This window comes from Rhinoderma darwinii, chromosome 13, assembly GCF_050947455.1.
Source record: "Rhinoderma darwinii isolate aRhiDar2 chromosome 13, aRhiDar2.hap1, whole genome shotgun sequence".
In the NCBI taxonomy this organism is placed as follows: domain Eukaryota; kingdom Metazoa; phylum Chordata; class Amphibia; order Anura; family Rhinodermatidae; genus Rhinoderma; species Rhinoderma darwinii.
In genome coordinates, this window is record NC_134699.1 from 64,400,490 (window position 1) to 64,414,856 (window position 14,367).

The 14,367-nt window shown below is 49.4% G+C and overlaps 1 protein-coding gene across 1 annotated transcript; it reads right to left on the bottom strand.

The window, feature by feature from the left end:
* Positions 1-845: 845 nt before the first annotated feature.
* Positions 846-13,290, bottom strand: LOC142665959 (uncharacterized). Its single transcript, XM_075845798.1, has 6 exons — positions 13,179-13,290; positions 12,272-12,517; positions 12,123-12,194; positions 2,348-2,593; positions 2,216-2,272; positions 846-1,631 (listed from the first exon to the last, which is right to left on the bottom strand). The coding sequence occupies exons 1-6, from the start codon at positions 13,198-13,200 to the stop codon at positions 1,237-1,239; spliced, it is 1,038 nt and encodes a 345-aa protein (XP_075701913.1). The 5' UTR covers positions 13,201-13,290; the 3' UTR covers positions 846-1,236.
* Positions 13,291-14,367: the final 1,077 nt, after the last annotated feature.

Consider the following 14,367-nt stretch of genomic DNA (forward strand, 5'->3'; position numbering starts at 1 on the left):
AATATAACAAGCACACACCTGGACACAGGACCGGAAGCGATGATGCACTCAATAACCTGCACTCTGATTGGCTACAGCCGACAGCCGCTACAGCCTCTGGGAGATGTAGTTTATCACCGCTTAGAATGCCTATAGAAATCCGGCCGTGAACTACAGGAGGAATTCAAGTCAAGAAAATCATCGAAGCCGACGTCACCAGACAAAGCAGCCAATCAGCAGCAGACTTAGGTTGTTGACGTTCCTTCGGATTTTACGCTTCTAGTTTAGCACTATAGGTAGAAATCACGTGACATGTACCCTCATAGTCTCCGCCATTTTCTTGTAGACCAGTTAGACGAAAATGTCTGACTACTGTAGTCAGCGTGTTGGTTTTCTGGTTATCTAGTGGTGTATCTACAGATTTCCCCTTATGGGTTATGACTGAGTAATTCTTTATATACAATAAAAAAAACATTACATTCAGATGGACTGTCCCTAGTTATATACAAACGACAAGACTAATTCTCAATAGCAAATCTGTCAGAAATCACCCAACCGATAAATATTGTGGCCGCACTCCATACGGCCGGCGCTTACAAGGGAGAGATTAAAATTTTACAGATAAAACTTTTATTGTCTGGTTATTATTTACAGCGGCAATGTGACTATCATTAAGGGGCATGGCCAATATTATTGGGCGGGGTGTATCCCTGGAGGAGGGGCTTGTACCTATTTTGCGACTACGCGAAATATAGTTTTGTATATATTTCACAGCCAGCATCTCCACAACGACCCATCTGACACAGACCGTACATCCACAACACCCCACGTAACCAGAGATCAATCATGGCGGAAATAGTCCTGTATACATAACGTGTCATTTCATTTATTCACACATTCACTACAGAAAATACCCCGAACCACCCCACAGTCCGCTCCGGCAAACAAATAACATTTTAATATAAAACAAGTTCCAGGCTCCAACTCCAGAAATGGCCGCGGAGAAGAGCAAGATGGGTGTGCACAGCGCCAGGAGGCCCCTAGAAAGTCGCAGCTTCTATAGACGTCTGAGCGACAGCGAATCATATCAAAGTGACGCGAAGCACCACCCAGTATGACATGTGACATTGTGGGCGGAGCTCGTGCTACTCGCAGAATGATTTTGGCGCTTCCACTCAGATGCTGGTATTGGTGACCCCATGAAGGGTTGGGGGTTTTTCTTTCGGCTCGGCCTCCTCTCTCCAGCGCAGCGGCCGCTCAGTAGCCATGTTTTCTTTTCTTGTGCGTCTTAAGGCCGGCCGCGGACTGGAACGCTTTACCGCAGTCCTCACACTCGTGCGGCGTCGTGTCCAGGTGCTGAGTCTGGTGACTTTCCAGTTCTGTTTCTGTCGGGAAACAGGCGCCGCAGATCTCGCAGCACAGAATCACCTCGATGCGATGCTCTGCAGGGCCGGGCACGGGGCTGGAGGATTGTGTCGCGGGTGAGGCCGGGGCCCGGTTATGTATCAGCTCCACGTCCTTCCTCTGTTTCTTACGGCCTCTTATTCTTTTTGTCTTAGTCCTTGTAACCGCAGGATCCTCGGAGGCCGGGACATCGTCCTCTACCCCAGCGTGTTCAGAGAGATGAGCGGTGTCTGGTCTTGTGTCTGTACCTGACAGAAGCAATGGCAGTAAATACAGCTTTTCATGCAACCGGAGTATAAAACGAGTGAATGCAGCTTTTGGTGTTGCTAGAGAGTGACCTAGAAGTATGAATGCAGCTCTGGAGGTTAATGGAGCGTAAGGCTATGTTCACACACTTAACAAAAAACGTCTGAAAATACGGAGCTGTTCTCAAGGGAAAACACCTCCTGTTTTTCATGTGTTTTTATTAGCAAGTCGCGTTTTCCACTGCGTTTATACGGCCGTTTTTGGAGCTGTTTTTCAATCAAAAACGGCTCAAGAACGGACATGCACTTCTTTTTTACAGAAGTTTTTTTACGCAGCCGTTTTGAAAAACACCCCTTCGGAACAGAACGCCGTATTTCCCATTGAAGTCCATGGGCAGATGTTTGTAGGCGTTCTGCTTCCGATTTTTCAGCCGTTTTTCGGAAAGTTTACGGCACGAAAAACCGTCTAAAATATCCCGTGTGAACATACCCTAAGACATGTGGATACAGCTCTAGATGTGACTGGCGTATAGGGCATGATGTAACGGATTCAGTACAAGTAATAATATAGTTACTAAAGATCGTACCTGAGTTGTGCGCGGTCTCCTCCCCCCCATTCCTTGTGATCTTCCCGTTCTGATTACCTGTGAATAGAAGACAGGGATGAGCAGTGAGGTCCACGGCCATTACCGCGGGAGAGAAGAGCGTGGCTCGTTTACCTGCACCGCTTCTCCTGACCTTGCGCAGGATGGCGGCGAGCTTGGTGGGGCGCCCGCTCCGGGGACGCGTTTCGATGGTGTTGAACACTTTCCACTTGTATATAATCTGCCGGACGGTGGAGCGATGCAGCTCAAACACTTTGCTGATGGTTTTGTAGCCTTTGCCGGACTTGTGAGCCTCCACAACCTTCTTCCGGAGCTCTTCGGAGATCTCTTTGGATCGGGGCATGGCTCCCGGGTGCCGACCTGCGACATAAAGAAGTCAGAGATGACAAGCAGCGCGCAGCAGCCGATGTGATCAGAGAGAAGGAGCGTGCAGTCATCATCATGTCCTGCGGCACTGCCATCCGGGAGACCGATCCAGCTCATCTCAGCCTAAGCTTCCTGTTTCATGAATAGAATTCTACATCTACAGTGAAGACTGACACCTACAAGGATTTTCTGGTTTTATGAAAATAAAGCGGATGAAATAAACAATATTGGTGTTAAAAAATCTGCCCAGATAAGACGATCCGGCTGATATGTCAGAAAACCCCCTTTAACCCCGATACTGAAGGTATTTTAAAGCGATTTTTAACGTTTTTCCATCGTCGCATTCAAAGACCTGCAACGTTTTTATTTTTGCGCTGACATCGCTGTCTGAGGACAAGTTGTATTTTTAAATCGCACCATTTTGCGGTACATAGAATTTTTTGGGGAACTTTTATTAACTTTTCTGGTGGGGTGATAGGAAAAAAAACACCATGAAATTTAGCCTCTTTTACGCCGTTTACCGTGCGGTATAAATAACTTTATTCACCGGGTCGTTACGATTGCGGCGATACTAAATGTATATTGTTTTTTTTTTGTTTTTTCTTTTACTACTTTTACACAGTAAAAACATTCTTTTTTTTTTTTTTAATTATTTGTTTTTGCGTCGCCATATTTTAAGAGCCATAACTTATTTCTTTGCCGACATTGCTGTAGGAGCGCTTTTTGTTTTGCTCGACGACTGGTGGTTTTTTATCGGTACGTTTTGAAGTACATGGAAATTTTTTATCAAATTTTTTTGACGGCAAGATGAACCGAAAACAGCAATTCTGGCGTTGTTTTTTTATTGCGTTCACCGTGCGGGTTAAATAATGCAATCGTTTCATAGTTGGGGTCGTTACGGACGCGGCGATACCAAACATGTGTAACTTTTTTCATAATAAAAAGTATTTTGTAAGGGAAGAAAGTGGGTTTTTAATTCTTTTTTTACTTGGAATTTTTATTTATTACAAACTTTATTTTTACTCCCACTAGGGGACAATTATACCCGGTTTTCCGACAAAATCAATAGCGCAGTCGACTCTGTCGGAAAACCGGAAACCTGCCGGAATGGTGACTGAAACGGAAGCTGTGGTTTCACTTTCACTTTCCGTTGCGGGGTTCACCCGACGGAAACCTCAGACGGAACCCCAAAACGGAAGCGAACGGTGATGTGAACAGGCCCTTATGCAGACTGCACTTTTGCTTCCGTCAAAAAAAAACAAAACAAAAAAAAACGGAAACCTAGCGAACGGAGATAAATGGAAAGCAACTGAAACAAAAGCATTACCATTGAAATCGCTGGTAGTTGTAACGGAACCGTTGCTTTCCGCTTAATCTTTCCATCATGGCGGGAGAGAGGTAAACGTATAGTAGCGCCAGTGTGAACTTAGGCTAACAGCCTCGGGCTTTGTGGGAAAACTTATGAAGTGTCGCAGAAAAGGCGTCACTTCGGAAGAACTACCCCGAACGGTGAACGTAGAAACACCGCACACCGTCGGTAAGGGGTTAACCGCCAGCGGTCTATGGACAGGTTGCCGAATTTTGACATATACAAAAAAAAAAAATCTTATTAAAAACTAAAATATAACAAATCCTATTAAATACTCATTTTCTAGCTGGCGCATCGTCACAACGCCACGCACCACTTTATACACCGCGCCGTCCTGCGATCCTGCGTGGGAGGGACATTTTTTTTTCATTCAAAAAAATAAAAAAAGTGTGACCCAAAACAGAAAATGGCACACAAATCCTCAAGATAAAAGGTGACTATACGCAGAATTCGCCCGCGACATTTACTCCGGCGTCACGTGAAGAGAGCGGCATAAAGTCACCAGAACAGAAAACTGCAAATCCATAAACCCCAGAGGAGCAAGCGCACCCCAAACCCCGTACCCCCCCGTCGCAGCGTTACCGACACAATATTGTCAAGTTCACACATCACATCCGTGCGCTCCAATGTCAGCCACAAATGGGATAAAATATACACAGCACACAGACAAAGCTGCTGCGAAACCCAAACCTACATCAGGTCAACACGCCAGCGCCTTCATACAACTTTACACTAAAATGACATGAAAATTCAACTTTGCATCTAAAACGGGCACTCACGGAGACCGCTGCGCAAAAAAAAGGTAAGATGTGAGAGGTTCACTAAAAAAAAAAAATAATAAAAATCGCCAAACCGTTTTTGTACGCGTTACCTTAGGGATTATACGGCTACGTAGATCTGTTCCCATCCCCCTATACAAAGTCTAATTCTCATCCAGGATCACAATTCCCTAACCTTGTACGGACACGGATTCAATGTGTGGAGAGGATTGAAAAAAAAAATATTCCTGCAACTCTCTATTACTACTTTGTGCTTGAATTGTTCGCCTTTGTCAAGATCTCTGCTTGTTGTCAGTGAATGTGAATATTCTTGTTTACGTCCATAGGCTAAGAATCCATCCGAACCTTAATACTTCTCACAGCTGAGGGCTTGTTACAGTGCATCAGTCTACACAATCCTCTGTGGGTGAACACCAGCAGCAGCTCCTGTCCTGATGGTTTGTTACAATGTATCAGCTTGGAGTGTAAAATATTTTTGATCGTCAAAATTTGATACATTTGCAACGAACCTTTGAGGATGAGACAACAAAGTGGAGTGACTGGTCAGAGGAGTGGGGGACACTGGGGGGGGGTGAGATCACAGAGACCAGCAGTCCCGTCACGTGACCAGTGACATGAGCTCAGCACGATCCACCATCATAACAACAGGTAATAAATCATCATCTTCATCACACACCTGGAGACAAGAGCAGAACCGGAAGCAGCACCATGTGGGAAGAGCCGTGCACTGATTCTACACAGGAGGCAGCCGCGGAGGACGCCGGGACATGTAGTGCTCACTCCGCTCGTATTATGCCCGATTCCTCCGCTCCGAACTACAGGAAGAAACCTGACAAAGACCAGCCAATCAACGTCACTGACGCCACCGGAAGTCTCAGTCCACAGGCATTATAAAGCGCACGGCAGTGTTAGTGATGTTGCTGTAGACACCCACCCCCAATGTCCTTAAGGCAGCAGCCATTTTGTTGTAGTCTTCAAATTGAATTTATACTTCCATCTGAATGTATGGAATAAAACTAGATCTCCTTCTGCTCTACATTTCAAGACAAGCTGGAAATAACTCCATCTCACCACCACAGAGCCCTCTTAACAACTCCATGTGACCACTGCAGCCCCCATAACCGCTCCATCTCACCAGAGACCCCATAACAGCTCCATCTCAACACCACAGAACTCCCATAACTCCATGTGACCACTGCAGAGCCCCCATAACAGCTCCATGTGACCACCAGAGCCCCCATAACAGCTCCAATCTCACCAGAGCCCCCATAACAGCCCCATGTGACCACCGCAGCACCCCCATAACAGCTCCATCTGACCAGAGCCCCCATAACAGCCCCATCTGACCCGAGCCCCCATAACAGCCCCATCTGACCACCGCAGCGCCCCCATAACAGCACCATGTGACCACAGAGCCCCCATAACAGCCCCATCTGACCCGAGCCCCCATAACAGCCCCATCTGACCACCGCAGCGCCCCCATAACAGCCCCATCTGACCACCGCAGCGCCCCCATAACAGCACCATGTGACCACAGAGCCCTCATAACAGCCCCATCTGACCAGAGCCCCCATAACAGCTCCATGTGACCACAGAGCCCCCATAACAGCTCCATGTGACCACAGAGCCCCCATAACAGCTCCATGTGACCACAGAGCCCCCATAACAGCTCCATGTGACCACAGAGCCCCCATAAGTTCCTTTTTCTCTCCATAGAATAGTTTAGTAATATACCATATATAGTAGTACACCGGGGCAAAGACTTTGTTTGCTGCCCTGTATGTAAATACCCTGCCCCCCCTCACTGGGCATCCAGCCCCGGGCACATGCCCCACTTCTTCTAGCTTCGCCCTCAGCCTGCTATCCCCCATGCTGTACAGTGCAATATACCAATTACATCGTAGTTATGGCCATTGTCCCACCTATCCCTGCAGTCCCTGATCCCGGGGACTTTACTGCTGACATTTTCTAGGAGAACATTTTTAATTGCTGATGAATCTGTTCGGCAGTATGTTCCCTATTGTTCTCTGTTATCAGCCACCACGAGCTGGGAAGGGGCTGACTCGGCAGTTTTCCTTATAGATCTCCAGTGCTGAGATATTTCTGCCTCTTTCCAGCCTGGCTGATAACACAGAGCAATAGCTTGTCTCTAACACAGGCCAGCAGCATGGAGATGAAGCCAAGAATTAGTGTCCCTTTAACCCCTTCCCACCTGGTGATTCGCTAGTTGAGAGACTGGAATGTTTTTTCTTAGTTAACCTTTTCAGTGCTGTGATCTGTACAAGGGAGGGACCCGGAATGGGCGTGGCTGGGACTAGACAAGGGCCCCTGGGCCCGCGCTTCCTGCTCATATCTCCGCACACACCAGTGTATGGAGCGGAAAAAAGGACCAAAACTAAAATAAATACATTTTATTTCATAAAACCTTTGTACAGTATTAACCCCTAGTGTCTGGCCTCCCCCTGACCGTCACAACGCGCACTAAGAAGTCAGCGATGAACATTGGCAAAAAACAAAGATGGCGGGATGGTGGTTTTTTTTTGGGGGGGGGGGGAGACTTTTATTCCAGAAAAATCGAAAAGTTCTATTTAGTCCTAAAGACCCAAAAAAGTCCTGAGGGGTTACGGCAGAATTTTGCCCCCAGTATGACATGTGACATTGTGGGCGGAGCTCGTGCTACTGGCAGAATGATTTTGGCGCTTCCACTCAGATGCTGATATTGGTGACCCCATGACGGGTTGGGGGGTTTTCTTTCGGCTCGGCCTCCTCTCTCCAGCGCAGCGGCCGCTCAGTAGCCATGTTTTCTTTTCTTGTGCGTCTTAAGGCCGGCCGCGGACTGGAACGCTTTACCGCAGTCCTCACACTCGTGCGGCGTCGTGTCCAGGTGCTGAGTCTGGTGACTTTCCAGTTCGGTTTCTGTCGGGAAACAGGCGCCGCAGATCTCGCAGCACAGAATCACCTCGATGCGATGCTCTGCAGGGCCGGGCGCGGGGCTGGAGGATTGTGTCGCGGGTGAGGCCGGGGCGCGGTTATGTATCAGCTCCACATCCTTCCTCTGTTTCTTACGGCCTCTTATTCTTTTTGTCGTAGTCCTTGTAACCGCAGGATCCTCGGAGGCCGGGACATCGTCCTCTACCCCAGCGTGTTCAGGGGGACGGACAACGTCTGGACCTGACAGAGGCAATGGCAGTGAGGGAATTAGGGGCTTCTACACGTTTGCAAAAATAAGTACACCCCTGCTGTGCAAACCCAGTACTACTGGATGGCGGTCCGAGGTTCCAAAAATCCACGGAACATTATGGGACGGATATGAGGGAGGTTTCAGCAGTCACTTTGCACACGGTGCATTGTAGGGGGTCTCAGATGAGCTGTTTGGGAAATCTCTCTCAAGCAATCTAGTGACTAGGGTAAAAGACTTGTGGATGCAGCTTTATATGTGAATGGAGTATAAGATGTGTGCATGCAGCTCTGGGTGTGAAATATGATCATTTTGAATGCAGCTGTAGATGTGAACAGTTAGGGTATGTTCACACGGCCTATTTACGGACGTAATTTGGGCGTTTTACGCGTGGAATTACGCCCAAAAATGCGCCTCGATAGCGTTGGCAAACATCTGCCCATTGAAAGCAATGGGCTGACGTTTGTCTGTTCGTATATTTACGCGTCGCTATCAAAAGACGGCGCGTAAATAGACGCCCGCGCCAAAGAAGTGTCATGTTACTTCTTCAGACGTAAATGGAGCCGTTTTCCATGGAAAACCAGCCCCAGTTACGTCCGTAATGGACGCGGCGTTCAAGCGCCTGCACATGCCGTTCCGGCTGAAATGACGGGGCTGTTTTCTCCTGGAAACAGCCCCGTAATTTCAGCTGTTACGGACACTGCCGTGTGAACATACTCTTAGGGTATGTGCACACGATGAGTCAAAAACGTCTGAAAATACAGAGCTGTATTCAAGGGAAAATAGCTCCTGATTTTCAGACGTTTTTTAAGCCACTCGCGATTTTCGCTGCGTTTTTGGAGCTGTTTTCTATAGAGTCTATATAACAGAACGCCGTTTTTCCCATTTAAATCAATAGACAGATGTTTGGAGGCGTTCTGCTTCCGATATTTCAGCCGTTTACGACACGAAAAACGGCCAAAGATAGGACGTGTGAACATAGCCTTACTGAGCATGTTCTGTAGAGGAGACGTCTCATCTGACACTCGCACATTCTCTTCCCGCTCAGTGCAGCCGCGCAACATCTGGAAATGAAAAGACACAAATAATATGTCACCGGGTACAGGGGACCCCACAATCTGACCGCAGACCTTATACACTGATATCACCGGGTACAGGGGACCCCACAATCTGACCCCAGACATTATATACTGATATCACCGGGTACAGGGACCCCACAATCTGACCCCAGACATTATATACTGATATCACCGGGTACAGGGACCCCAGAATCTGACCCCAGACATTATACACTGATATCACCGGGTACAGGGGACCCCACAATCTGACCGCAGACCTTATACACTGATATCACCGGGTACAGGGACCCCAGAATCTGACCACAGACATTATACACTGATATCACCGGGTACAGGGACCCCACAATCTGACCGCAGACCTTATACACTGATATCACCGGGTACAGGGGACCCCACAATCTGACCGCAGACCTTATACACTGATATCACCGGGTACAGGGACCCCACAATCTGACCGCAGGCATTATACACTGATATCACCGGGTACAGGGGACCCCACAATCTGACCGCAGACCTTATACACTGATATCACCGGGTACAGGGGACCCCACAATCTGACCGCAGACCTTATACACTGATATCACCGGGTACAGGGGACCCCACAATCTGACCGCAGACCTTATACACGGATATCACCGGGTACAGGGGACCCCACAATCTGACCGCAGACCTTATACACTGATATCACCGGGTACAGGGGACCCCACAATCTGACCGCAGACCTTATACACTGATATCACCGGGTACAGGGACCCCAGAATCTGACCCCAGACATTATACACTGATATCACCGGGTACAGGGGACCCCACAATCTGACCGCAGACCTTATACACTGATATCACCGGGTACAGGGACCCCAGAATCTGACCCCAGACCTTATACACTGATATCACCGGGTACAGGGGACCCCACAATCTGACCGCAGGCATTATACACTGATATCACCAGGTACAGGGGACCCCACAATCTGACCGCAGACCTTATACACTGATATCACCGGGTACAGGGGACCCCACAATCTGACCGCAGACCTTATACACTGATATCACCGGGTACAGGGGACCCCAGAATCTGACCGCAGACCTTATACACTGATATCACCGGGTACAGGGGACCCCAGAATCTGACCGCAGACATTATACACTGATATCACCGGGTACAGGGGACCCCACAATCTGACCGCAGACCTTATACACTGATATCACCGGGTACAGGGGACCCCAGTATCTGACCGCAGACCTTATACATTGATATCACCGGGTACAGGGACCCCAGAATCTGACCACAGACATTATACACTGATATCACCGGGTACAGGGGACCCAACAATCTGACCGCAGACCTTATACACTGATATCACCGGGTACAGGGGACCCCAGAATCTGACCGCAGACATTATACACTGATATCACCGGGTACAGGGACCCCAGAATCTGACCGCAGACATTATACACTGATATCACCGGGTACAGGGGACCCCACAATCTGACCGCAGACCTTATACACTGATATCACCGGGTACAGGGACCCCAGAATCTGACCACAGACATTATACACTGATATCACCGGGTACAGGGGACCCCACAATCTGACCGCAGACCTTATACACTGATATCACCGGGTACAGGGACCCCAGAATCTGACCACAGACATTATACACTGATATCACCGGGTACAGGGGACCCCACAATCTGACCGCAGACCTTATACACTGATATCACCGGGTACAGGGACCCCAGAATCTGACCGCAGACGTTATACACGGATATCACTGTCTGTACTGAGAATGCTCTGGAGTGCTTCCGACAGTTAGACCAGCAGAATTGTGAGTGCAGCTCTGGGTGTGACTAGTGGTAATGGATGGTCTATGTAGATGATGCTGAACCTGCGATCCGCACAGTTTCCCCCCTCAGAGCTCCCTTATACACAGTGACGAGGACCTGCACCGTGCTTACTGCAAAATCCAGAGGTGGCTGAGCAGACAGGTCTACACAAGAGTGGGGGGAACCGAGGTCTGGGGGCAGCGGCCAAGCAAACTCAATGACTGCAAAGATTGTAATAACTATTTATAATGGGAAACTCCACTTCAACCAGACAGCATCACTGCGAATACAACTGTGGGGGTGACTGGAGTGTAAGACTAGTGAATGCAGCTCTGGAAGTGACCGAGAACTGTGAATGCAGCTCTGGAAGGGACCGAGAACTGTGAATGCAGCTCTGGAAGGGACCGAGAACTGTGAATGCAGCTCTGGAAGGGGACCGAGAATTGTGAATGCAGCTCTGGAAGGGACCGAGAATTGTGAATGCAGCTCTGGAAGTGTCCGAGAACTGTGAATGCAGCTCTGGACTGGCGTATAAGACGTGTGGCTGCAGTTCTGAATGTGACTGGAGTATAAGACGCGTGGCTGCAGCTCTGGATGTGACTGGAGTATAAGACGCGTTGCTGCAGCTCTGGATGTGACTGGAGTATAAGACGCAAGTGGCTGCAGCTCTGGATGTGACTGGAGTATAAGACGCAAGTGGCTGCAGCTCTGGATGTGACTGGAGTATAAGACGCAAGTGGCTGCAGCTCTGGATGTGACTGGAGTATAAGACGCGTGGCTGCAGCTCTGGATGTGACTGGAGTATAAGACGCAAGTGGCTGCAGCTCTGGATGTGACTGGAGTATAAGACGCAAGTGGCTGCAGCTCTGGATGTGACTGGAGTATAAGACGCAAGTGGCTGCAGCTCTGGATGTGACTGGAGTACAAGACACGTGGCTGCAGCTCTGGATGTGACTGGAGTATAAGACGCGTGGCTGCAGCTCTGGATGTGACTGGAGTATAAGACGCGTGGCTGCAGCTCTGGATGTGACTGGAGTATAAGATGTGTGGCTGCAGCTCTGGATGTGACTGGAGTATAAGACGTGTGGCTGCAGCTCTGGATGTGACTGGAGTATAAGACGTGTGGCTGCAGCTCTGGATGTGACTGGAGTATAAGACGTCTGGCTGCAGCTCTGGATGTGACTGGTGTATAAGACGTGTGGCTGCAGCTCTGGATGTAACTGGCGTATAGGGCATAATGTACAAGTAGTTATAAAGTTACTGATTCTACGTAGAAATGTCACCCGTCTCGTACCTGAGTTGTGCGCGGTCTCCTCCCCGCTGGCTCCGCCGCCGCCATTCCTTGTGATTTTCCCGTTCTGATTACCTGTGAATACAAGACGGTGATGTGTTGCGGGCTCAGCGGCCATTAGCGCAGGAGAGAAGAGCGTGACTTTTTTTTACCTGCACCGCTTCTCCTGACCCTGCGGAGGATGGCGGTGAGCTTGGTGGGGCGCCCGCTCCGGGGACGTGAGGCGATGGTGCTGAACGCCTTACACTTGTATACGATCTTGCGCACGGTGGAGTGATGCAGCTCAAACACTTTGCTGATGGTTTTATAGCCTTTGCCGGCCTCGTGAGCCTCCACAACCTGCTGGCGGAGCTCTGCCGGGAGATCGCTGGATCGGGGCATGGCTCCCGGGTGCCGACCTGCGACATGGGGAGGAGCGGGGGTTATATTGCGAGATCCTGCGCGGAGAAATTGTTACAATGTATCAGTCTGGAGTCCGGGCCGGCCTGTGCACTGGATACAACTGTAACAATCCCGCTACTGTGAGGAGGATCGGGGCAGTCACACGTGGATTTCCGCAGTGTAATCATAATGGGCTCAGATGGGAAAAATATTCCGCAACTTGACAGATTTCTCTACGAGTTGCGGCCTTACTTCAGGAGGGCCGTAAACAAGAATGTTTCCATTCTGTGACAGCAACCAGAGCTCTTGAAGTTGGTAAGGAAGTGTATTATAAAGTTGCAGAACGTCATTCATTAAAAGCATTTTCCAGAACGTGTATTTATCACGAACCCCGCAACTATAACAAGAGGCCGCCAGATAACCGCGTCTCCAGGTGACAAGGTGAGACAACAAAGTCACCGGGGGGTGCAGGGAAATATATGAAAGTAGTGTGAGGGTGCGAGAATGTCAAACAATTGTCCACAGCGCTGCACCCCCGGCTCCCCTCCCTGCACCCCAACTTACAAGTGATATAGTCAGAGGAGAGGGGGGGGGCACTAGGGAGTAATATCAGAGAGAACAGGAGTTGTGTCACGTGACATGAGCTCAGCACCATAAATCATCATCCTCATCACACACCTGGAGACAGAAGCAGCACCATGGGGGAAGAGCCGTGCACTGATACTACACAGCAGGAGGCAGCCGCAGAGGACGCCGGGACATGTAGTGCTCACTCCGCTTCTACTATACCCGTCTCCTCCGCTCCGAACTACAGGAAGAAGCCTGACAAAGGGCGACCAATCAGCGTCACTGACGTCACCAGAAGTATTAGCCTCTAGACGACGGGAATTATAAAGCGCACAGCAGAGTGAGTCATGTTGCTGTAGACACACGCCCCCAATGTCCTCAGGGCATCAGCCATTTTGTTGTAGCCGACCCCACAGATTACAGTTGGTCGATGATTGCATTTATACTTTCAGCTGAATGTATTGAATAAAATTAGATCTCCATCTGCTCTATATTTCATTACAAGCTGGAAATAACTCCATCTCACCACACTGCACCCATAACAGCACTCTTCGATCACAGAGCCCGTACAACAGTGCCATCCAGCCAGAGCCCACACAAGTGTCATCCAGCCACAGATCCCACACAACAGTGCCATCCAGCCACAGAGCCCACACAACAGTGCCATCCAGCCACAGAGCCCACACAACAGTGCCATCCAGCCACAGAGCCCACACAACAGTGTCATCCAGCCACAGAGCCCACAGAACAGTGTTATCCAGCCACAGAGCCCACACAACACTACCATCCTGCCATAGAGCCCACAGCAGTGCCATCCAGCTCCGCAGAGCCCATACAACAGTGTCATCCAGCCACAGATCCCACACAATAGTGCCATCCAGCCGGAGCCCACACAACACTACCATCCAGTCCCGCAGAGCCCATACAATAGTGTTATCCAGCCAAAGATCCCACACCACAGTGCCATCCAGCCACAGACCCCACAATTGTGCCATACAACCACATAGCCCGCACAACAGTGCCACCCAGCCACTGAGCCCACACAACTGTGCCATACAACCACATAGCCTACACAAGTCTCATCCAGCCACAGACCCCACACAATAGTGCCATACAACCACATAGCCCGCACAACAGCATCACCCAGCCACAGATGATGGTTATTAATATAGGTCACAATCACCACTCACGTGACTTAGATGCGACTGTAAAGGGTTACTGCGCTTTTCCACACGCCTATCGCATCAGGCTAACAATGAGAAAAGCGCACCCGACAACCAATCCAGACATCCTCAGAAAA

Excerpts from the sequence above, each read along its gene's own strand:
- LOC142665959 (XM_075845798.1), bottom strand. The coding sequence starts at position 13,200 with ATGGTGCTGCTTCTGTCTCCAG. Across the intron at positions 12,518-13,178 it reads GGTGCTGCTTCTGTCTCCAG|GTCGGCACCCGGGAGCCATG; the intron begins GTGTGTGATGAG and ends CCCATGTCGCAG. Across the intron at positions 2,273-2,347 it reads GGTCAGGAGAAGCGGTGCAG|GTAATCAGAACGGGAAGATC; the intron begins GTAAACGAGCCA and ends TTCTATTCACAG.